A 26,174-nucleotide genomic window follows, 5' to 3' on the forward strand; every position below is an offset into this window, starting at 1 on the left:
CAGTAACTCCTGTACATGGCTGATCTTGTACGGATAGAAGTTGATAATCTTTCGTAAGGTTTTCCATACTGTACTGTAAGGCATATCCATATTCCATAAGGCATATCCATAATAAAAGGTAATTTTATTCTGTATTAATTTGCATTTGTTAGCACTCTATTTTCTATTACACAGCGCCAAATATTCCACTAGCGGTGACTTTTGGAACTATTTTTTTCGCGGAATCCTTCGTCCCCATCTTGTTTAATCTTCCTACAAAATGTGGCGTCATTCTTGCAAATAGATCGCGCTACAGAACACTGTGAGCACTGTCAGTTTAATTATGGCCACTCGGTATTTCATTTAAAATTCTTAACTATTTGAAATTTTGTTAGATTTTTCCTCACAGTACTTCTTAAGATCTTTATAATAGGATCAAAATCATTCCTGAATAATTTTTATTGCTAAATGTTACTGCAGTATACTTGGTTTTTCCAGAACTCTATTGTGATCATTTCTTGTGAAATCTCTGTATCCTGGATCACTGTAGTATGTAAATAGTAATGTAAATTTAGATATGAATATGTGTCGGTATACTTTTCTCATGAAAGTTTCCTTTTCACTAGTTAATAAGCAATGGGAAATGAGCTGTTGTGGAATATGGAGAATTTTTACTGTAATCTTAAGATATTAAAAAAAAAATGAAATAAATGATTTAAATTGGTGATTTTATTCTCCAACCAGCGAAGATTTTACCTAAGAAACCACATTTTCTAAAACTTCTGTGTGAAAGAAGTAGTTTCTTGATTATAAGGCCAGAATGCCTCTGGTACTTTATACCTGAATTTATGTATATTTTATACGTCTTAAATTCTTAGGCATATTTCAAGGTGCTTGTATGCGTACTTTCTTTAAAAAGTTGCAAAAGATATTCTAGACTGTATATTTATAGCCTGACTGGATGGAATTTTAAAATCACTGATACTCTTATAAAAAAAAATAAAAAAGGTCTTGATACCATGTTACAGAAGTCTGTGATTTTGATAGTGATACCCTGTTACAGAGATCAATGTTTTTAAACAGAATATATAACAGGATATCAATGATAAAATCTATCCTTTTACAAGACAAAAGTAAATAAAAAAAAAAGTCTCAAGAAATTGTAATTAAAGAAAACCCGGTACTTTTTGATTATCTGTATCCCCTTTGAAACACTGTGAAAAAGTACTGACGAAGCAGTGCGTATTGCTGTTAAAAATATTTGTGGCAACACAGGTAGCCATATAGCATCCCACCCCCCAAGACAGTTTCCATTTCGCTAGACATTTTCACCTGTGTGATTCTAGGTCGTGATTCTGTCTGTGATAATTTTGATATTTTAGTCTGATGGCCAACTGGATACTGCAGTTCTCATTGTCTTTGTTAAAGTCTCAAATGTAATCAAGGCATCACATGCCTCTATTCCCCTCCTTATTTTAGGAGTTTGGTGCTGAGGTTGTGTGCAATGCCGAGTTTATGTATAAGATTTTCTTTTAGTGAATATAGGTGGCTGTATACATGAGGAGAATAATTGCATGAAAAAAGAGAAGTATACATGCCTTATATAAAAAGGTAATGTAAAAAAAATATGTAGTATTAGGTGCATCATTGAAACAGATATAAAGATATGCAAATAAATTAGTTTGTCATTTTTTTGACGAATGTGTGGATAATGAAAGTACCAAAAACTTGAATTGTGTAAATGATCAGTTTGTATACCATAACATGTTAATTTACTGCTGATTTTAAATTGTAATGTTGCATTTTAGTGGTTTTTAGGAAATGGATAATTTATATTCTTTGTTCAAACTAGTAGAAAATATTTCATTTACTTCCCATATTTTTTCCCCCATGGATACTTGCATAGCTAGCTATGTTTATCTTTTAAGTGTGATAATTTTTTTCCTTTTTGCATTTTAATACTTTGCTTGTAGTTTTTGACATTGCATTTTCACAAAATTTGGCTGTAATTTTAAACATGTGTGGTATTTGTGTGCGTAGGTTGATTTTATTATGTGTGTATTTAATGCCAGAATCACATCAGCTCCATAGAATGTTTAACCAAGAGTGTGTATTATCAGTAAAGAAAAAAAAAAAAAAAAAGTCCCTTCTTTTTTTAAGAAAAGGGGGGAAAATAGATTGATTTAATTTTTGCTGTTTGTGTCAGAGAGCTCAAATTTAAAAATGCTGTTCATTTTTCATTGAAAAATTCTACAGTACTCTCTGAAGTTAAATAATAATAGAATTTTAATAAAAGTGACTTCAAGATTGAATTTTTTAAGTCAGTTTTTAATGTGTAAAAAGTATTAAAATAAGCAGAGGAGTAAATTCAGATATATTTTACACTTTTATTACTAAATAAAGTTTTGTAGTTGCTTTATATATTTAAAAAATGTGTATTTCCAAGATGCATAATAAAATGATTTCAAACAGAATCCTTCCATATTTTATAATTTTGCTGTAATTTTTTTTACATATTTTTCATATGGTAATTTTTTTATCAGGTGAGTTCAACAGAGTTGGTACAAGAAATTCATCAAATGTTGATGGATCGAGAGGAGACTTGTCACAGAACATGCTTTTCTCTCCAGTTAGATGGAGTTACAATGGACAATTTTGCTGAACTTAAAACTATTGAAGGCTTAAAAGATGGTTCTGTGATTAAAGTAGTAGAAGGTATTTTATTTTTATTTTAAGAAATCATTATGAAGGTAGTTTTGGCAAAAAGAGATCTAATTTCATATTGAAATTTTATAACTTGTTGTAATATTTTGGTAAGAAAGGCTGTTAAATTTATGAAATTTCTCAATTCTCACAGGTTTATTTAATTTGAAACTATTTTTTTTCTTTTACCTGCTTTTAAAATATTAACAGGAACTAACAAGAAAGCCTTGAAACTATGGCATAAATGTTATGTAGAGAACTATTAAAGCATAAAAGCTTCATTATTCAGTTTTATTGCTTCTTTGTCATTAACTGACCATGTTTTAAGAATTTCATCACAGCTTTAAAATAACCATTTGCGTTCAATTTTTGAAGTGAAATGTAAAATTTTTGATTGGCAATTTTAAATTTGTTTAAATTTTTAAGAAAAGTGCCTGCCAATTCTTGCATGTTTATCTTGCAATTTTTGCATGTTGAAGTTAACATGTTTAATGTTATAATATACAAAGTGAATAGAAAAATTTAAAATATAGCTTGAAGAAGTGCATTATAGTATAATTTTCTTAAAGCAACATAATGTTTCTTTCTTAATCGGTAAAATAGCCTTTGATGTCTTAAAATCCCTTATAATTTAGAAACTGACCAAAGTGAAATTAAAATATAGTGTATAATGTAAGTATTTAATTTTTTGAGAAACGTTATTTTTATTTTGCCGTTCACTATACCATATTTACTTGTGTATCCTCCTTTTAACTAATTTTATCATATGAAAGTCAAGAATAGCACATTATGCTAAGGTGGAAACTGCGCGAGTAAATAACAGTAATGATTTTTCAGGAAATTACTTCATGAAATCAAATTTTGAGCTTAATTTAATAGTATTTTAATATGTAGATTTAAACCAGTAAAAGGGAGTTGCCAGATCGGTTTCTAAAAATTATTTTTCCTGAAAACCTAGGTTTATTTTTTGTTGCTTCATATTAGTAACTATGCTTACTTCAAGATTTTGAGCAGCTATATCTTTGCAATGTGTTTCAAATTGCCTTTGGAAACAAAGAATACAAATTTAATTTTCAGCCCATACTTTATGCTTTTCAGGCAGCACTCTAGCTTTCAGTAATATCTGACTTAATTGAAATTTTGCTTACCCTGTGTTTTGGAGAAATTATGTTGAATCACAGAGTTCATAAATTGGTCATTTCCAGTTCTTCAAAATTCCTTCTTTTTTCATATTGGGAATTAAGTGTTGGGCCATCTGAAAGTTCTACAGTTTTTTGATAAATACAAATGAGACAGTGGAAAATCTTAAGCCATTTTTATTGAATTACATAAGGGCCATTTTATTTTGTGACTTTCTGCTATCTTTCAACCAGCTAGAAAATTCTTTTTTAAACAAATCATTAGTTTTTTGTAAAGAAGTTATTGAATTGTTGTTAGACAGTCTCAAACAAGTGAACTCTGTGCCATTCAGAGAATTCTGAAATGTGTGGTGATGGTGATAAGGAGCGCGCCTTGCGTCCTCCAATAAGTGTGGCAACCCCTAGAGGAGAAGTTTCTTATGAGTAGCGAGCAGAGCGAGACAGGCCGGCTGTCAGGGAGTGTGCGCGAAGTTCCGAAATAAAGCTTAATTTTTATTGTGCACTATGTCTTGTTAATATTCATATTATGTAGTAAGAAGAACACAATCTGTGATATGGAATTCGAGGATTGGTGGTAAAACATATAGGAAATCACTATAATGGTAACCCGGACTGTGTTAAATCAAGCCGTATGAACAGTTCTCAAGCACTTTTGGTTTTGACTGCAAGCCATCACTCAAGATCTCCAAACCAGAAGTAATGGATTACATCGGTTTTCATCCTCCGAATCACAGATGAGTAGTAATTATAGATCATTTTATAATTCTGTTTTCTACTTATCATTTAATTTCATTTTCTTTAGTTACATTTTTGCTTTTATTTTGGCTTAAAAAACCTTGCACAATGTCTGATGTTCATGCCGTCCAAATTCCGGTTTATAATTGATCAGACCCATCTTTATGGTTTATTATGTGTGAAAGTACCTTTGCTCTTGCCACCCCCAAACCTATCACAGAATCCATTACTAAATATAATTATGTAGTTTCTCATCTTACTCCAGATATTGCATCAATAGTACGGGATTTACTTATGAAACCAGACCCTATTGATCCATATGCAAAGCTCAAAACTGAGTTAATAAATCGTTCAGGAGAATCTTCTCAGCAAGAAATTCGCCAATTATTATCTGGAGAGGAATTAAGTTCTCGAAAACCTTCAGATTTGCTTAGAAATATGTAACATCGAGCAGAATTTTTAAATGTTCCTGATAACTTAATGCTAGAATTATTCCTTCAACGTTTGCCTTCGACTGTTCAGTCTATTTTGGCAGCGGTTTCCAGTTTAACTGTAGATAAAGCTGCGGAAATTGCTGACAGAATTTTAGAAGTAAATCCAACCCCAGGGACTTGTGCCGTTTCTCGCACAGTCGATCAGTCTCTTGAGGATAAATTATTTAAACAAATAGAAAAATTAACGTATTGGCCGCATTTCTCTTTCTCGTGGTCGCTTGCCAAATCGCGGAGATCACAATAAGGAAAGAAGCAACTCCAAAAGGAGAGATTATTCTGTTTGCTGTTATCATAGACGTTTTGGGAAAAAGTGTAGAGAAGACAAATGTACAAAACCTTGTTCATGGCAGGAAAATGAAACCAGCAAAGAATAGAGGCGACTTATTCTTTGCCTCAAGTTTCACGTCGCCTGTTCGTTCGTGACCGTAGAACAAACCTTTCATTCTTGGTTGATACCGGCTCTGACGTGTCCTTACTTCCAGCAAATAATTCTCAAAAACGGAATTCGTCCCAACAAACACTTTTCGCTGCTAATTCTTCCATTATTCATGTTTATGGTCAAAAAACACTTTTGTTGGATTTCAAATTAAGACGACAGTTTACATGGACTTTTCTTATAGCAAATGTTAGTACACCCATTCTTGGAGCAGATTTTCTCCATTTCTTTGAATTGGTGCCTGATCTCAGAAACAAATGTCTCAAAGATTTAAAAACTCAGTTTAAAAGCGTCGGTTGCGTGAAAAATGCAAGCGTTTATTCAGTAAAAACTGTGTTTAGTGATACACCATACCACAAACTTTTAAAAGAATTTCCTTCAATTACTAAATTATCAGATCCTAACCAACCTGGTGATGTTAAACACAACACCGTTCATTATATCATAACTAAAGGTCCACCTGTGGTTGCAAAACCTCGTCGGTTAGCTGCAGATCGCTTAAAAATAGCAAAACAAGAATTTCAAACTATGATGCAGTTGGGGCATTTGAGACCTTCGAGCAGCAATTATGCATCCCCACTTCACATGGTTCCAAAAAAGGGAAATCTGGAATGGAGACCTGTAGGAGATTATCGAGCATTGAACGCGCAAACAATAAAAGACAAATACACTATTCCATGCTTAGCCGATTTTACTGCTGCATTGCACGGTACTAAAATTTTTAGTCATGTCGACCTGATTAAGGTATACCATCAAATACCGATTAACTCAGCCGACATCCACAAAACCGCCATATGCACACCATTCGGTTTATTCGAAAGTACCCATATGCAATTTGGCTTATGCAATGCATCCGCGACTTTTCAACGTTTTATAGATGAAGTCATGTGGGATTTAGAAGGTGTTTACGCTTTCGTCGATGACTTGCTCATAGCCTCTAAAGATCCTGAGAAACATTGCAGGCATTTGAAAGCTTTATTTTCCAAACTTCAGGAATATGGACTTTGCATAAATGTTTCAAAATGCACCTTTGGTCAAACGTCTATTGATTTCTTAGGTTTTCACCTTAGCGAAAACGGAATTGAACCTCTTCCTGACAAAGTCAAATGTATTTTAGATTTTCCTCAACCTACCACTCTCACTCAGCTTCGCCGATTTTTAGGCATGTTTAACTTTTACAGATGTTTCATACCTAAAGCAGCACATATTCTTTCTCCTTTAATAAAATTATTAGAAGGCTATATGAATAAAAAGAAATCTCATTCTCGTGTTCAGGATTCATCCCCACAATTAAATTGGAACGAGAATGCTGAACAAGCCGTTATTGCTGCCAAAAATGCCATTGCTCAGGCTACCCTTTTGAGACACCCTGTTCCCGGAGCCCAGCTAAGCATCTGGGTAGATGCCTCAGACGTCGCAATAGGCGGCACACTTATGCAGTTGTCTCAACAAACATGGGAACCTATAGCATTTTTCTCTATGAAACTCAATAAAAGTCAACAGAAATGGTCCGCGTACGATAGGGAATTATTTTCAATTTATTCTGCAATTAAGAAATTCCGACACATGTTAGAGGGCAGAAATTTTATAATTTATACAGATGAAAAACCATTAATATACGCTTTTAAACAGAACCCTCATAAATGTTCACCTCGACAATTGCACCATTTAGATTTTATTTCTCAGTACTCTACTGATATTAGGCATGTGCAAGGTTCAAAAAACGTCGTTGCTGACGCTCTTTCGAGAATCGAAATTGATTCCATAACAAAATCTCCATTTTTGGATTTTAAAAAATTTTCGGAAGCTCAACGGCATGATCCGGAGGTACAAGACCTTCTCAAAAACAACACATCATCTTTAAAACTTGAATTTAAACCATGCCAATATTCTGATGGTAATATTCTTTGTGACATATCAATGGACATTCCTCGTCCGTTTGTTCCGAATTCCTTTCGCAGACTCATCTTTAATCATCTGCACAATCTGTCACATCCAGGAATTGCAGCTACTACGAAGCTTATTTGTTCTCATTATGTATGGCCTGATATGAAACGTCATATCAAAAATTGGGTGAAATCCTGTGAATCTTGCCAAAAATCGAAAATTACTAGGCATACTAAAGCACCAATGGGCACATTCTCTTTTCCTGATGCACGTTTTTCAGAAATCCATATGGATATCGTCGGACCGTTACCTCCATCAGAAGGCAATGTGTACCTTTTGACTCTAATAGATAGATTCTCCAGATGGCCTGAAGCTATTCCCATCCCGGATATGAAAACGGAAACCATTTGCAGAGCCATCTTCAACTGTTGTATATCTTGTTTTGGCTGCCCATCGATCATAACTACAGACCAAGGTTCTCAAATAAGATCCGCACTTTTTGCAGAATTTACGCGCATTTTAGGTATGAACAGAATCGCAACAACAGCCTATCATCCAATGTCTAACGGCATTGTTGAACGATTTCATCGACATTTAAAATCTTCTCTCAAGGCTCACAAGACCAATAACTGGACTGAAACACTACCAGTTGTTATGCTTGGTATTCGGACAGCCGTAAAGGAAGATCTACAGTTATCTTGTGCTGAACTGGTGTATGGCACAATTCTCAAGCTGCCTAGTGATTTGATAACGTCATCTAAGATATCTCCGTATGACACTCAATTTATCACAAATCTTCGACATAGAATGCAACAATCAAATCCAATAGCAACATCTGCACATTGCCAAGAAAAGTGTTACCTAAGTGCTAACTTAAAGTCTTGTACGCACGTATACTTACGTGTCGATTGAGTAAAGCCACCTCTGTGCCAACCATATACAGGTCCGCATAAAGTCCTTTCTAGAACGAACAAAACTTTCACAATTGATGTTAGCGGTCTGAAATCTACTGTGTCTATAGACCGTGTGAAACCAGCCTATTTGCTTTCGGACTCTAATTTGCCTGAACTGAAAACAAATAAAGACAGTTCAGCAGAATAAATCTGCAAACAAACTCTCTAAAACACAAACTGTCACCAGATCGGGAAGACATGTTCACTTCCCTAAGAAACTTGCTTCTTATATAACAATTTAAAACCTTTTTTTTTTAATTCATATCACAACATATTTTTTGTTATTTCATGTTTATTATATGTGTCATTACCTTGTTATATATTGAACTGCATTTTGATCTTTTCTAATTTTGTAATCATGAAAAAAATACCTGGCAGTATGGATCCTCTGAGATAATTTCATAACCAGATGTCGTTCCTTTGAATGGCCATCAAATAAACTGGGGGGAAACTCTGTGGTGATGGCGATAAGGAGCGCGCCTTGCGTCCTCCGATAAGTGTGGCAACCCCTAGAGGAGAAGTTTCTTCGTAGGGAGCAGAGCGAGACAGGCCGGCTGTCAGGGAGTGTGCGCGAAGTTCCGAAATAAAGCTTAATTTTTATTGTGCACTATGTCTTGTTAATATTCATATTATGTAGTAAGAAGAACATAATCTGTGATATGGAATTCGAGGATTGGTGGTAAAACATAGGAAATCACCATAAATGACCTGAAGAGATAAAAATTCAAGAGGACAAGTTCTAGTGAATATGGGGTTTGACATAAAACATCTGTCATACTTCTCAATAGGTTATCTGACATTTATTGGAATGTGGGGCCAAGCATTGTCATGATGGAAGACATTCCAAAGATTAGTCAGTTCTGAGTGCTTTTTTTTTTAGATTTCTGCTTTTAATACTGCCATTTTTTGTCAGCATTTTTCTGAATTTATTGTATGATTTGGTGGCTACAATTCATATTGTATAGTTCCTCTATAATCTCATCCTGACCTAAGCATTATGTTTTTAAGATGCAGTCAGCTCTTAATATTACTAAAGGGCATTCTTTTGGATTACCTCACGATCTTATTCTTTTAATAATGTATAGTATCCACTTATTGTTTGTGTTGTTTGGTCTATAAGTAACAGTAATGGGCTGTTTCTAAAAATGAGTTGCTTTATTTATTTTAGCAAATAATTTACTATATTAAAACTTGCGCAAACATATTCTGGATTGTTAACCTTTTCCGGCATGCTGCCTTTTAACCTTTTGAGGACGGGATGGCCATTATAGTGGCCACAGAGTCTTCTGTTTGAAAGGACGGGGTTGTCCACTTTAGTGGCCATGTCTTCCCCCCCCCCCATTTTCCAGGCTCAAAGAGTGGGGTGAAATGTCAAATTTGATGTCCCTGAGGTTTTAACCACTTATCTCTTTCAAAGGTCTTTGTGTTAAGGATATGGTTTTTACCTTTTCGTTCTTGTAGTTATATAGCTACAGAATTTGCGATAACTTCATTTGTAAATTGTAAACAGAGTCTTGTGTTGCTTTAGAATTTTGCATATTTTCGTAAGTTTTCTAGGAATTATTTTGACATTTTTCTAGCAATATGTCGAAAAGGAAAAGAGGGCTGACTGAAGAAGAAATACAAAAACTTCAAGAGCTTGATGATGAAATATATACACATACATATATCTGTATGTTTATATATATATGCATAAATCCACAGACAAACACACAAAAGTCGCAAGTGTATTGTGATCGACCAACATCTCTAGGGATGCTGAAACACAACATCCGGCGCCAAACTTCGGACATGCTTTACAGTGCTGTTCACAACATTATTCCTCGACTACAGCTATTGTTGAGGAATGATTGTGAACATATTGAGCATTTCCTGTAAAGAACATCATCTTTGCTTTGTCTTAATTTGTTATGCTAATTATTGCTTTTCTGATGAGATTATTGCTTTTCTAATAAAACCCCATGTCATTCTAAGTATGTGTGTCAATTTATACCTCTATATCTACATTATTCCGTGATTTATTAAGTTTTCAAATTTATACTGACTTTTTGATCACCCGATATATAAATGCATATGTCTGCCTGTGTGTGTACATGTACATGTAAGTATGTACTTTATTCCCATTTAAGGGTACGCATACTTTCCGCTTTATGTACATATCTACACTTCTATTCCCATTTAAGGGTACGCATGCTTTCCGCTTTATGTACATATCTGCACTTATACCATATTATATCAATGCAGACATACATACTACATGGATTATGTAGGTATACATTTCCATAAACAAATATAAATTCCCAAGTACTTGTATACAAGCAGTTTTTCTTACATTCTTATCAGTTCATTCTTAACAGTTCTGCCTGTCATTATTTCCATATATATCTGTTTATGATGAATTTACCTTCACACACAGAAGTTTCCTTTGATAGTACTGTTATTCAAACAAATCACAAGAATATAAATATAAATTTTTTGTCAAAGAAACAAAAATAGCTTTACCATTTCAGTCTGAAACCTGGAAATCGTAAGTACACTAAAACTAGTCAATCAATTTGAAAGATTTTGCCTTTGTAGAAGCGAAGGATTTCTTAATTGTGTTTCTCTCTGGGGCTTATCTCTAGCCATTAGATTCCAGATGTACTGATGTACTGTTATTTTAAAACGTACCTCCGTATCAGTGTTTCGATTTCACGGTCAAATAATTTTGAAGTAAGATGTTCAGAATAGATTAGAGTAGCATTTATGAAATGTCCCTGTCCAGTGAGCTCCGAGAATGCAAACAGGATGTAAAAGCTCTCTAATGTGTAAATCATTGTTCTAAGACAACACATGTTCCCCGTCTGAATTTCTGAAACTTGACCTTTGAGGTGGTTGAATGCCTTTGCCATTCATTAGACATGTATCTCAGCAACTACGTTCAAGAGCAAATTCCTGGGGGCATACTTTGGCCACTCAGTTATGAAATAGTTTTGATACGACAACATAATGACCGAGGTGTAAATGAAACCAGTGAATAGCTACCAAATTTTGAATAAAAAAGGGAAAAACAATTAATCCAACTGTGTCAGTATAGAATTCGCTTGACCTGACAATAAACTTTTTTTGAGTAACTGCAAGTAAAGATACTCTCTAATATATCGTACAATTTAAATTCCACCGTATAAAATATGCCACTATGGTTGATGTCAAAGCTGCTACAAAGACAGTCTGGAGTTCAAACGAACTGGTTTAGACAATACAGGAAATAGAAAAAATCACACGTGGTTTTGCTGACCAGGCATCTGAAATTATGTGGAAATTTATCTTAATTTACTAAATTATGTAGCATAATAAAATACAGTAGTGAAGACAACAACTAATTATCGTGTAACTTTTGTCCCACAGTTTTTGCAGACGCTGTACATAACAAGCGGTTTTCCCTTCAATTTGAAAAACTCTTTGCACTAAGAAATTACCCAATTTTGATACCCGAGTGAACACGTTCCCTTAGCTGGCAATTTAGTTTTAGACAAATGGAATTTTCGTTTTCAATTATGGGTTTGCATACTAAATAATTTGACATTTTTAATGACTTCAATTTATTCTGTTATGTCACTTAATCTGTTATTCACCTGAAGTATATCACCTGAAATTAATTTTCAATAAACAGTATAAAACAGTGCATGATTAAATAATCTTTTTTTTTTTTTTTTCTAATTTTTAAAACTAAAATATATTATTCTAAAAAAAAAAAAAAAAAAAAATTTTGAGTTTCTCTTTTATTATGCATTAATTTTGGAAAAGAACAGAATTTAAATTAGGAACACTTATGTAGTTGGGCATTGCAGTACTAACAGTCTACATTAAAATAAATTTATTTTTAATTAAACCAGTTATATTCTAATTAGCTTGCAGTTTCCCCTTTAAATAGTATGTTATCAAGCAAATTCTGAACAATTATGTAAAATTAAAATTTCATTATGCCTGTAGAGCTTAATTTAACAGTTCCACTGAACTTTAATTTTTAATAATTTCTATAGCTTTAACCGCTTATTTTTTAATTATTCCCATATAGAAGAAAGTTCAGAGATATAGCTATATTTTATTATACATGCCAAAACAAATTTAAAATTATAAGGATATTTAGCGGTTAAAAAAAAAGACAGATGAAGACTGGTTAAATTTTAAATTGTTCAGGAAATAATCAAATAGTTGAAATAATTTTTTGACATAACATTAATTTAATATAATGATAGAAATGATTATTTTAAGCACTTAGTAAAGACACATAATTTTTCAGTGTAATTTAAAATTCAAAAAAAATTTTATAAAAATGAAAGTAACGCCCTATAATATAAAGAATGACATTTTCTTCAATGGAGGTTTACACATTTCCTTCTGCGTAATATCCAGTAGTCTCAATCCAGAACAACTGTAATATGAAATTTTTCCTCAGTGACGAAAAGCATCTTGAAATCTAGTCACTAATCCGTACACTTCCTTTCCTTTTGTGACATAGATGCACCCCTCTCAGAATTCATTAAACTGCACGCAAGAATCTTTTTTGCAAATAGGAGGTGATTTCTTAAATGGGGGAAAGCATTTGGTTCAAGATACCCCGTCCTTTTAAGAACTTTCCTTGTACGAAGTATAAAGGAAGTATTATAACCGTGAAAAGTTTCAGGCAGCATATTTCAACAAAAATATCCATTTTGACCACTTTCGAATGCAATGTGCTGCACCTCATATTTTGGTTGCAATCACCCGCGCCAAACATATATAAATATATTTATATATATATCTACTCTGTTACCCGGTTCAGTGATCTCAGTTTCTCTACTCTTATATGTTTGTAAATTGTACATTTTTTGCTTTAAAAATGATTGAATTATGTTATTCTTATTTTGCAGTTAAAGTTTTTATGCCTTTAGTTAACCTGCATGTTATAGTTGTAGAATTTTCAACAATTTAAAACTTGTTTAGGTGGGGCTAAGCCTAATTTGTTTACGATAGCCGCCATATTTGTTTACATTTGAAACAGCAGAGTAGTGAATTTGTTGCCAGTCTTGAGAAACGTAGCTTCACAACAACAAAGGATAATGCCTTCATTTATTATTGCGAATTAAATCATGCTTAATCCTTTCTGGAATTTTTTTGAGGAAATAAGTGTTTAAAATTTACTTCGTAATTTTAATACAGATATTTTGAGTTTTTATGTATTTTTGCCTTGTCGCGAAGTGAGAACTGAATAAATTGAATGAGAAATACTCAATCATCTGTGAAAAACTGAAATAGAACATGTGGCAACGATTAGATAACTCTTTAAATGATATAAATTTTATGCATTGTGAGTTATAATATGAATGAAATATAATACTGTTAAGTGAACCTAGCACCAGTGTGTTGCTATGGTAAACAAATAGAGTGAATTTTAAAGAATGCATTTATTCTATTGTGGTTTATGCACTGTCAGCGAAGTAGATTTAATTTAGTCCAATAAAAATGCAAGAAAAAATGTGTATAATTTAATATTTCGTACAAGGAAGTCATGTGGTGTACACATCAAATTTTTTCCCCTTAAAATTAAAGAGCAGTATATGATGAAAATGAATTTTTGAATTCTGTATTCTTAGCATTGCATTGAAATACAAATTATGCCATAACACATGCTAGAATTGTTCAGTGTGAGCAGAAAACACTGTACCATATTAGCAGTAACAAAATGAGTAGAAGAAAATGTGTTTTTTTTTTCAATTTGAAAAACTGCAAAACTTTTCAGATAATCCAATACAAAATTTATTATGAAAATTAATATATTTTATGCACAGTTAGGAAAAAGAATGAAATACAGTGAACCTTTTCCAATATGACCTTGAACAGTTTGAGATAACTTTTGTCTTTTATGGAGGTAGCCATTTTAGAGAGCTGATGTTCATTACTGATATTTCTGTTTTCAGGAATGTTAAACACATTCAGAGGTGGTCACGCTGAGAAGATTTGCAACATTTTGTAATTATGAGCTGACTTCTGTTCTGTATTTTTAATGGTTGACATCAAAACATTATTCCGCAGCTTTTGGTGAACATTGTTCCATTTTTGTAAGCAGAAGCCAAAATATGTTTAATTTGTCCAATTAATTCGAGGCCTTTGAGCTGCTGCACCAGTGAAGCTAGGCCAAGTATTAAAGTGTGGCAGTAAATACAGATGCTGATATCATTTTAGATTTCTGAATCTCATGATTATTTGTATGGGATAAGCTTTTTTTGAATTCATCCGATTATAAATTACATCTGTTTTGTAAATACTGAGGAATTTAAAGTGAAATACTATTAAGTTTTACCAAGTGCTATTCCTACTTCTTTCGTGTGACAGTGGTTCAGAAGTTTAAAAGTGGTAACTTGTATAAAAAGTAACACCTTTTTTTTTTAGTAATCACTGATCCACATTATTTCTTTTAATACATTCTATTACTTAGCAGTATTATATAAATTTATTTTTACCATCAAATTCTGAAAAGAGATGTCTTATCCTTCCCCTCAAAAAAGTGGTTTAATTCCATCAGTTATTCTAGATAGATAAGTTGTATGGTATATGGAAAGTATACTAACTTTCCACATTTCGGTTTTCTTGGTTTTCAAGGTATTTTCTGGTTTTGTCCCTTCTCTATTACTATTCTGTTTATGTGTATCTTTCTGTCGTCTCTCATTGACAGATGGGCACTTTAATTTGATTTGGAGGGAGGACATTGCGGCGCGCAATAAACTGGAAGTTGATCTGTCAGCACTATCCTCATCTTCAGGGCAGATGTTTTTATTTTATTCGGCTTATAGTAAATGTAGTATTTCATCTCGATGTACTCCTTTGATATGATTTAAATCAAATTCCTCGTCATTATAAATATCACGAATACACGTCAAATAGTTTTCTGGTTGCAATTTTCTAATTTCAACTATGCGTAATACACGCTTTACACATGCATGCGTTGAAACAAATGTTTAATAAAGTAAACAAATAAATATTAAGCTTTTTTTTTTTTTTTTTTTTTTTTTTTTTTTTTTTTTGTAAATTTTAATACCCTTTAGATCATAATTGCTCTTTATTTCATAAATTATGGTTTCATATTTTTAATTTTATAATTTCTGCATGCCATCTTACGAGATTTAAATTGATGATCTATAATCTGGAAAAAACCCTAATCTGGAATCGCCAAGTCCCGACGAGTCCGTATAATAGACTTTGTACTGTATATAAAGAAAAGACAAGCCACTCTGTGTTTACATATTGAATAAATTAAGAAATATAGAATTAATTTTTCACAAAAGCCAAAAATGGAAATTCATAATTAATAAATTTGAAATAATCCCATAAATGCAATAGCAAATTTTAAAAATCTTAAAACCAAAACTTTTCAAACAAGCAATACTCCAATTGAAGAAAAACGAGCATAGAAGAAGAGGAATTCAAACAACTTCAATGTCACTTCGTTAGGAGGAAGAACATTAAAATCATTTGTAATCTCTCTTCAACAAAAATCCTTGCTTTTCTGTATCCAGAATTATTTGATAAACCATTTCAATGTATTTTAATATAATAGTTCACTCGACAATTCTGGCTCCTTCCCAAAGATAGGAGAAAACAAAGTAAATTCTGATTAGAATCTTGTACCTTAAATAAAGATAAATTACTGCATCATCTTGACTTTTTACTTAAGTGTAAATGTAAAAAATTGATCCCCAATTTCATTCAAATCAAATCTAATCAAAAACCTTCCAGTCGTGTTTCAAGAATTCTGTTAAATTGCAAGCTTGCCTTGCTTCGGTCCATCATAAGGGATACATGTCAACAATTGTCCAAAATTGAACATGAGCTGTATAATTTTCATCTGGAACTCGCTAATTCATATCCAAAATTCACTGCCCTTGAACAAAAGTCTTGTTCTAGAACTGAGAATGCAGTTAACCGTCGTAAAAACACCCTTGCAGTTAAATTCGAAAAACTTCTTTTACAGTCTTCCAGTTCAAGTAGTTCAAAAAATCTTCCCATTGTAAACATTAAGCCAATAATTAATATTTCTAATGTTAGTTTATCAGAAGAACAAGAGAGAATTCTAAAATATAATTTTAATTTCTCACAAACCTGTAAACCCTCGATTCCAAAGATTTTGGCTTCTATTGAAAAAGCTTTCAAGTTCAGTAAAGTTTCAGATTCACAGAAAGAAATAATTAGGCATCTTATCGCTCATAATGTGAAATTCAATAACAAACCTTTGAAACCAAATCTAACTGCGAGAGAAAGAGCTACAATACGCGAAATTCATTCTAACCCGGATATTATCATTTCAAAGGCTGACAAAGGTGGCCAGATAGTCGTCATGGATAAGAACACTTACATCAATGGTGTCACTAAACTCTTAAACGAAGGACCATATAATCCAATCCCTAAAGATCCTTCACCTTCTGACCTGTCAAAAATAAAAACTGCGATCAAATCTTCACAAATCATTTCAAGCAACTTAAAACATTCGCCTATCCCATCTGTTGCAAATTGTGCCAGATTATATGCTCTTCCCAAAATTCATAAAAGTGGTATTCCTTTCCGCCCTATTGTATCAAATTTAGGTACTGCCTCGTATCCATTAGCTAAATATTTAGTTTTTGGATTTTCAGCTCTATTAGACAATAACATTTACACCATAAGAAATTCAATAGAGTTTGTAAAAAAGGTTAAAAACGTTTCTCCTAGAAATTTACTCATGGTTTCTTTTGATGTAAAATCATTATTCACCAATGGTCCAGTGGAGGGTGCATTAAGATGTCTAGAAACCAGACTTGTGAATTTCATTTCTCTTGCATCGAAATTGATGAGCTAATTTCTCTCACTCAACTCTGTTTGAAACAAACACATTTTGTTTTCCAAAATAAATATTGCAAGCAAACTGAGGGATTAGCCATGGGAAGCCCCCTCAGTCCCATCCTGGCTGTTATCTACATGCATTATTATGAATCAAAATTGTTTGAAGCTTTAAACTTCCCGGTATGGTTCCGCTACGTAGACTATACTTTTACCCTATTTGAAGGTAATAAAGATCATTTAAATAAAGTTTATTCAACAATGAATTCTATTGATCCTGCTATTCAGTTCACTTTTGAACTTGAGACTTGCAGTTCTCTTCTGTTTCTCAACATTCTGATCACACAAAACACATCCAACTTCAGTACTACAGTTTACTGTAAACCTTCATTGGTTTACCTTCCACCACGCTTTAAATCATGTCATCCGACTAAACAAAAGTTAGCTTCATTTTATTCCTATGTTTTCCATGCTCAAGTTTACTCCTCCAAACTATCCCTTGATGAAGAACTAAATTATTTACAAGCAATAGCTGTTGACAGGGGCTTTTCACCCAACATTATTAATCAAGCAGTTAAAAAATTCTCATCTCAACACACTAAAAGGCCTATCTTGTTTTAGGAGATTATAAAAATTCTGTAGTCATTTCCTTCTTTCCATCAATTAGCTATAAAGTTGCACATATGGTGCAGAAATTTAACTTTCAGGTCGTTTATTCTCCCATCGATAAAATTTCGAGTTCCATACTCAAGCATCCCATTCCGGATATGAATTCCTGGGATATTTATAGGATTCCTTGCCAGTGTGGTTTAATTTACATTGGCCAAACTAAGAGAGCCTTAAAATTTCGCGTCAAGGAACATGAGGTATATGTTGGAAAAAAGGAAACTCAGAAGTCTTCTGTTGCTCAACATTTTCAATTTTTCTGCTGCCAAAATTATTCAAAAAACATCTTCCATTGGAGAACTGGATTTTCTAGAGGCACTTCACATTAAAAAAAATCTTTCTGTTCTAGTTAACGATCCTAATTCTAATCCATCTTTGCCTTCGGCCTTTAAAGAAATTATGTTTCAGTTCTGGTTTCATCAACAGATGGCGCCACTTACTTATTCTTGTCAGGCTTTCTTATCTTATCTAATCATTATTTCCTATCATGTTCATTTGCGGTTTTGCAGCTGAGGATGGTGGTTCGGTAAAACCATTGAAACTAGTCCTGTGAAATATTTGGAAAATATAACGCTGATTTTTGTTGTTTGACTTCTGAATTAATAAAGAGAAATATATTTAAATTGAAACTGAAAGTGAAATAATAAAATACTTCAGTGAAAAATTCAAATGAAAACTTTAAACAATAGCATATAATCCAAAGAATTTAAAACTTAAGTGAAATTATAAAACTTTAGTGAATAGACTTAAAACTTGTAAGAAATAATTTAAAACTCTGAGCACTTTTGTTAGAACACCTTTGAAGCATTGAATAAGGATATTACAGTAGTGATGTATAGGTTTGCCATTTTGGCTTCGCTAGCGAGACTGAAATACCTTGGCAAGAAAGTAATTGCTCAGAAAGCTAAAAATTGTAACAAAAGATGACATTTTGAACAATTAAAAGAAAAACATTTAAATACAAAGTAACCAAAAAAGTTTTGGACAGTCAAAGAAAAGCCATAAAACAAATAATAATCACTGCTAATCTTCAAAGTAATCACCATTGGCATCCAGTGCCTTTTGCCAACCAGTGGCTAGCTGTGCGATGCAATCGCAGTAAAACTGAGGAGTCTTGGATGCAAAGAATTCCATGAGGGCCCTTTTCAAGGTCTGGCCGGATGTTGAAGGATTTCCCATGAAGATGGTTGTCCAGGGACTGGAAAAGGTAGTAGATCTGGGGAGTAAGGTGGATAAGGTAGTCTCCCAGCCCAGTCACTGGATGGTGTCCCTGGCTTCGTATTGTCATGGAGGAGGAGTATGCCCTAATGATTGACCAACCAGTGGCTAGCTGTGCGATGCAATCACAGTAAAAAAGACGTCCATGAGGGCCCTTTTCAAGGTCTGGCCAGATGTTGAAGCATTTCCCATGAAGATGGTTGTCCAGGGAGTGGAAAAGGTAGTAGATCTGGGGAGTAAGGTGGATAAGGTAGTCTCCCAGCCCAGTCACTGAATGGTGTCCCTGGCTTCGTATTGTCATGGAGGAGGAGTACACCATAATGATTGACTAATGCTGGCTCTTATGCATCAGTGCCTGATGTACATGTTCCAACTGCTGTGAGTACAGGTCTGCCGTGATGGTTTTCCCTACTGGTAGGAGCTCGTAGTGCATCACTTGGTGACTAGTCCACCAGATACAAAACATGATCTCACGTGTGTGGGAAGAAGGTCACTCAGTGTGAGGCACTGGGTGACATCCAATGTCTGGAATGCCTGGGTGTGTCATACTGGACCAACTTTTCATCGCTGGTGAGTACTCAATCAAATATGGATGCATTACGGTACCGAGTAAGCAATGACAAACAAGCAGTGACATGCTGTTGCTTGCTTGCCTCGGACAGTGATTGGAGTACTCACTTGCTCAGCTTGTATGCCTTTCTGTGTGGTGCAAATGGAGTCTGATAGTTTCATCAGATACCTGGAAGTGTGCAGCAAGCTCACCACATGTTTGGGTACTCTGACTCTCTATGGCTGCTCTTGGGGCCTCATCAACCAGCGCTTGTAGCCGACCACCGCGTGGTGCATCACTAAGAGACATATCCCTTGACCTGAATTTCTGGAACCATTGCCTAGCAGTTCATTCGTTAACGGTATCACCCCCAAAGGCCTGGATAAATTCGGCAACTTCATTCTGCTGTTGACAAGCCCACTTTAAAATCGTACAGCAAACGGCTCCTAACAAGTGCCTTTAATGCATCCATTTCAATCAGTACCTGTGTGAGTTAAGTTTGAAGTACCAATGCAATCCGCTTTTATACTCTTCGTCAATTTTCGCACTCCCGTCCTACCCACTCCTTTGCGAGGTTTGACAACTATTTTTTCGTTGCGGTTCACTCTTCCAGTGTCGTATCAGAAACGACAAAAACGTTTTTGGTTACTTTGTCCTTCTAGGAAAATATTAATTTTGACAAAGAAAAATATTACTTTACTAATTAAAACTAATTTTAAGTAAATTCTGACTCTTTTAAAACAAAAATAGGAGTAAAGAATGTCATTCAGTGTAATACTTTAAATTTTAAAAACAGTTAATCTTTAACAATGGTAGACTCAAAAAGAATAGAATAAACAACCATAGATTCCACATTAAAAAAAATTACAGATAGCAAAAATAGTAATAATTCTATAACCAAAGAACTTTTTTAAATTCATGACTTTAATCATATTACTATCAAAATTTTAAATATAATACCTAATCTTAAAAGTAGACTTTTTAAGGAATCTCTGTAAGTTTTGCTTTATCCCTATGGAACACTTTATCCCTATGGATTAAACTCTTGTATTAATAGTAAATCTGCCTTTTATGCTACTGTTTACGAACAGTTCAATCTTTTTAGTAAAAAAATGCAAAGATGTAACAAAGGGAATAGCCAAGAAGTTAAAACTTTTCTCTTAATACTAATATTCTACAGTCAAAATTTCAAGATTTATTTGAAGAGCAAAATTTCAAGAAAAATATTCTTAACTACCTTGATTCCCTACCTCGCAGACATCTTATTATCATTCAAAATTTTGTCAAAGAGAAATTCAAATCTCATTAACTCTTTCTGGCACACTACCTGTTATAGTTGGAATTTCGACCCTCCCCTCCCTTCTGAAATAAGGTAGGCAGTCTAATCAAGCCTAGAGGAGTACGGTAAAATTTTTTAAAGATAACACTTACCGTTTTAATTCTGTGGGTGCGCACGGAATGGGCTCATTGAATGAATAGAGCTTCGAAAAGAGTGCTGAAGGAAGCTTTGCTGCGAAGTGCATAATAGAGTAAAAGATTTTGCTTACAATAGCATTCATTACCCAGGGTATGCCATGGGTAGGCCTGCTGCTCTACCTCCCCCACAGAAAGCTCTTCTTGGTAATTATGATGATTACATCTATATAAGTGAAAAAAAAAGTAACTTGGGCATATGATATTTACATTAATTAAATATTTCCTATTTGCTCTTTTGTCTATTTTTTCGTGGTGCTACATTTTGAAGAAAGTGATACCACCTTTGAAAAAGCACAAATGCATGTTTTGCACATGTACTGGGATCCATATCAGATTCACCATCTGAAGGCAATTCATGTAGTATGTAGCACTTTCAGTGCTTCAGAAATAGTCAGCCCTCTCCAATCCATTTGCAAAATAATTAAAAATCAGAAAAAAAGAACTAATATTATATCTACAATTAGAAAATTAAAACTATAAAATTAAATTAAATAAATGCCTACAACTCAAAACTATCAAAATGTAGTGCTAACAAAACTTGTTTGAAGAAAAGTGAAAGAGAAAATGAAAACTGCTCTAGTGAAAAACCAAACAGCTAAGTGATAAAATTGTCCCTGACCTTCAGAAAATCACCCCAACGCTGATAACCAACACCCCCAAAAGGAAATGAAACACAGATGTGGGCCCATCTTTCTATTGGGAATGAGCCCACTAGCGAACTGCAGTGAAACAAAAATACAGTTGTTGGTTTGGTCCTAGTGTTTCAGTGATCCCACTCCGGGCACACCTGATGTTCGCTGTCCGATTTTAGGCAAGATTTCAAGATAAAAATTTAAAACTGATATAGAATAAGGAGATTAGTATATAGCCAAGAAAATAACATAGAAATTTGTTTTCAAACAATTCCTTTTATATGATAAAATAATCTGAAAGATTTCTTTGAAAAATGTGGGTTTTTAAACACTAAACATTGCTAAAACATATGGACTGGTTTGTGTTGTGCTGCCATGTGGCATAAATAAACAAGGTTCAGAATAACCTATACTAACCTATAAATCCCTTTTCATTAAATTTTTCTGTGTGTACAGAGGGAAACTTTTAGGTGTACCCAGACCTGGCACACCGTGTCGCACAGGTTTAGTACTTAATTTCATAAAATTGAAATTCAACTGTGCTTTTTCCAAAAATAATAATAAAAAAAAAGTGCCCATAACTTTCTACAAAAAAATTATGATGGTCTTCAGCTTCATAAAAGTTTTAACAAGCACAACAAAAATTTCCTGCCATTAAAATTCTAAAATTTTGGTTTGCTTCATGTACAACAAAAAACTAACCACCATGATTTTGTAATGAATAAAAGTTTTTGCCATTTGTTGAGATTTGCCAAGAGTATAAGCATATTCTAACAGCAAATCTGGACATTATTCAAGATCAAGAGATTAGACTGCTTATGAAAAAAGGAATGAAGTTTAGACCTATTAAATTCAGTAATAAATTACATTGTATAGTAAGAACTTCTACAGGTATTGATAATTTCATCTTGAAAGAAAATTCTCAACTAAGTTTACCTTCACATCTATTAAAAGAATGGAAGACTGAGATTATTACTCAAAGCAAAAAGAAAATTGAAAAAAATTCAAGGATTTAAAGGAATTAAAAACTGGAAAAATTTACTTCTGAAGTTTTTCACAGTTGAAAAAGCAATCTACCATTACCAAAATTGATAAAGCAAACAATAATTTCAGTATTTTATGAAAAAAATTCTACAGTAATATAATTGAAAATGAACTGAAAAAGTCTTCAACTTATAGTCTCTACAAAAATAAAGAAAGAACTATTAGTAAGAACATTTCTGCTTTTCACAAAAAATGGAGAATTTCTTTCTTCACTACAAATATAAGATTTGTCAATCTTTATGCCTTACCAAAATTTCATAAAATTCCTGTCAGATTTAGATTTATAGCCAAAAGAACCAGAAACTTCAAGAGGAATTTTGATAATACTTTTACCAATCTACTTTAAACTAATCATTATATAGTTTTTGAATAAACTGAGCCGACAAAAACTTCTGGATTATTTACGAAACTTAAAAATCATTGAAGAAGTTAGAAATCCTAAAATTTATAATAACTGTTTTGAATTTTGAATACCTCTACACATGTCTGCCACTCAAGGAAATTTACGAAAGTCTTATAGAAATGACACAATTTTTTTCTTGAAATACTTAATATTCTGGATTTGCAAAAATGAAAAGAATTTCTACATTTTTCGCTATACAATAACTATATTAAACATTCAAACTCTCTTTACATGCAAACACAAGGAATTCCAATGGGAAGTTCATATTCCACTTATATTTGTAACTTATTTCTATTTTCTAAAGAATTCAATTTCCTAAAGAGACTATCTGATAACGATTTCAGTAAATTTGAACACATTTAGAGATATATTGATTACATTATTACTTTCAGCAATTATAATCTCATCCAAAGCAGCAACATCTACCCAAACTGTATAAAACTTAGTAAGACCAATAAAAACCAAACTGAAATCGTTTATCTTGATCTAAGTATTCATAATCTATTAGAAATTAAACTTTTTGATAAAAGAAAAGATTAATTTTTCTACTAATAAGCTTATAAATTGGGACTCCAACATATCTAAAAACATTATTACAAATACTATTATTAACCAAATTAGCAAAATTAAAAAAAGTTTACACTGAAATAGAAACGCAAAAAGAAGAAATTCTAACTCTGACCAAAATTTTAAAAGAAAATGAAATTCCTTTAAAATTCATTAATAGTCTTTTAAAGAAATCTAGAATAGTCTACATCCTATAATACTTTTTAAAAGTATGAATTTTTTTTATCTGAAAGGTCCAAAAGAGAAAGATAAAGAAGGATGTTTTAAAGGTTTTGTAGGTTTATCCATTTTTTAAAATTAATTTCTACTTTTGTTCTCTTAATTTCTATTATTAAACAAGGACCTTATATTCAAAATCGTCATGATAAGCCCATGATGTGAAGACTTTTTGCTTTTCTAACAATGGATTCTTTACTTCCGTTTTCAACCTTTTTCTGTAATTGTAAATAACAAAATTTAAAAATCTAAAATTTTTCAACTTTATTAATTTTTCTATTCATATCTACAAAACAATTATTAAAAGCTTTTTGACCTTCGTTTTGAGTCTACTATTTTTAAAGAATAACTGTTTTTAAAATTTAATTAAAGTTTTACACTGAATGATATTCTTATTTTTATTTTAAAAGAATCAGAATTTATTTAAAAATTCATTTTAGTTGGTGAAGTAATATTTTTCTTTGTCAAAAGTAATATTTTCCTAGAAATATTTAAAAGTTTTTTTCTTCTGGTTTCAAAATTTCTTCTTTTGTTACAATTTTTAGCCTTTTGAGCGATTACTTTCTTGCCAAGGTATTTTAATTTTGCCAATGAAGCCTAAATGGCAAACCTATACGTCACCACTGTAACAATATTATTCAATGTTTCGAAGTGCTCAAAGTTTTTAATTAAGCCTATTCACTAAAGTTTTATAATTTCACTTGAGTTTTAAATTCTTTGGATTATATGCTATTGTTTAAAGGTAAAATTTTTATTTGAATTTTTCACTGAAGTATTTTATTATTTCACTTTCAGTTTCAATTCTTTAAATAGATTTCTCTTTATTTAAGTTACAAGATTCTAATTAGAATTTACTTTGTTTTTTCCTTGCTTTAGGGAGGGGCCAGAATTGTCGGGTGAATTATTTATAATTAAAATACATTAAAATGGTTCATCAGATAATTCTGGATACAGAAAAACAAGGATTTCTGTGGAAGAGATTTCAATTGATTTCAATGTTCCTCATTCTGACGAAGTGGCATGGAAGTTGATTGAGTTCCTTTCTATTATGTTAATTTTTCTTTAAAATTCATTAATTTTTTGAATTGGTGTATTGCTTGTTTGAAAAGTTTTAGTTTTAATATTTTTAAAATTCATTATTGAATTTATAGGATTATTTGAAATTTATTAATTATGAATTTCAATTTTTGGTCTTTGAAAAATTAGTTGTAAATTTCTTATTTTATGTCTACTGATAATTTTTCAGCAGCTTAATGAGCGAAAATACTAGGCATGTTTATATTTTGTTTTCTAAAAAATTGTTTTGGAATTATACACATTGTTATAAATTTTATACAGATAAAAATAATTTTAGTGAAATTATAGTTTATATATTCATATAGTGTAACAAAATCTAAAGAAGCAATTCTGTGCCAGAAAAGTAAGAATATAGGGGCAAGTCTTTTAACATTCAGTAAATGGCTATCTCGCTAAATTGGCGAGATATCAGCAAGCAGGCAATGGTTTTGGAGACTAATTTTTGTCACCAAATTTCGAGAGAAATCACCAAAAGTTGTCAAACTTAGCAACCATTTGTTGACACTTTGGTACAGTCCCTGTTTGACTGTAATGTTTTTGTAGTTGAATAAATGTAATTGATCACTATATGCAGCTGTAATTGTATCCAGCCCTTAGATGTAATTTTAACCGTATATGCTTTCCAGTAATTTCAGGAAATGGAAAATTTACTAGACATTTCTTATCTCTAGTAAATTTTCCTGAGTGAAAACTATTTATATAGTTTTTACTTGGAGACAGCACTTACTGTCAATTGTTAGTTCATAGCTGAATTTAGAGTATTGAGATATACAAGTTAGCTTCGTTGTTTAGATGTACTTTGCATTGCATTGTGTTTAACGTTCTTAGTAGTTTGAAGTGTAATTACTGATTGTACTCTGTTATACTGTAAAAAGTTATAAGAGTATTTTTTTGGAAAGTTCATGAACTGTGAAGTGTTTCTCTTGGTAAAATAAATTTTATCAAGCACTCTTCAATTTTGTGCACATTCAATCTGTTATGATCCTGTATGTGTGTGTGTAATATAAATATGTAAAGCAAAATGCTAGCTTTTATTTCACAGTAGCTACTTAATTCTCTATTTTAATTCAGATATTTTCCCTCTCCATCCTTTACACAATGCTGGATAACATAGCTAATTTGGAAAGTCAAAATTTCAAAACCCAAACCTTTTTCTGCTGTTGAACT

At 32.5% G+C, this 26,174-nt stretch overlaps 1 protein-coding gene across 6 annotated transcripts in view; it reads left to right on the forward strand.

The window, feature by feature from the left end:
* Nucleotides 1-26,174, forward strand: part of clu (clustered mitochondria protein homolog) — a 152,105-nt gene that overhangs the window by 25,215 nt on the left and 100,716 nt on the right. For all 6 annotated transcript variants that reach the window (XM_035371249.2, XM_035371247.2, XM_035371246.2 and 3 more), the window contains one exon: nucleotides 2,523-2,694. In XM_035371249.2, coding sequence (XP_035227140.2) covers nucleotides 2,523-2,694 — 172 coding nt within the window. The remainder of the gene's footprint in view (nucleotides 1-2,522; nucleotides 2,695-26,174) is intronic.

Source organism: Stegodyphus dumicola, chromosome 4, assembly GCF_044657685.1.
Source record: "Stegodyphus dumicola isolate Sdum_Otavi_A_Nest chromosome 4, ASM4465768v1".
Lineage (NCBI taxonomy): Eukaryota > Metazoa > Arthropoda > Arachnida > Araneae > Eresidae > Stegodyphus > Stegodyphus dumicola.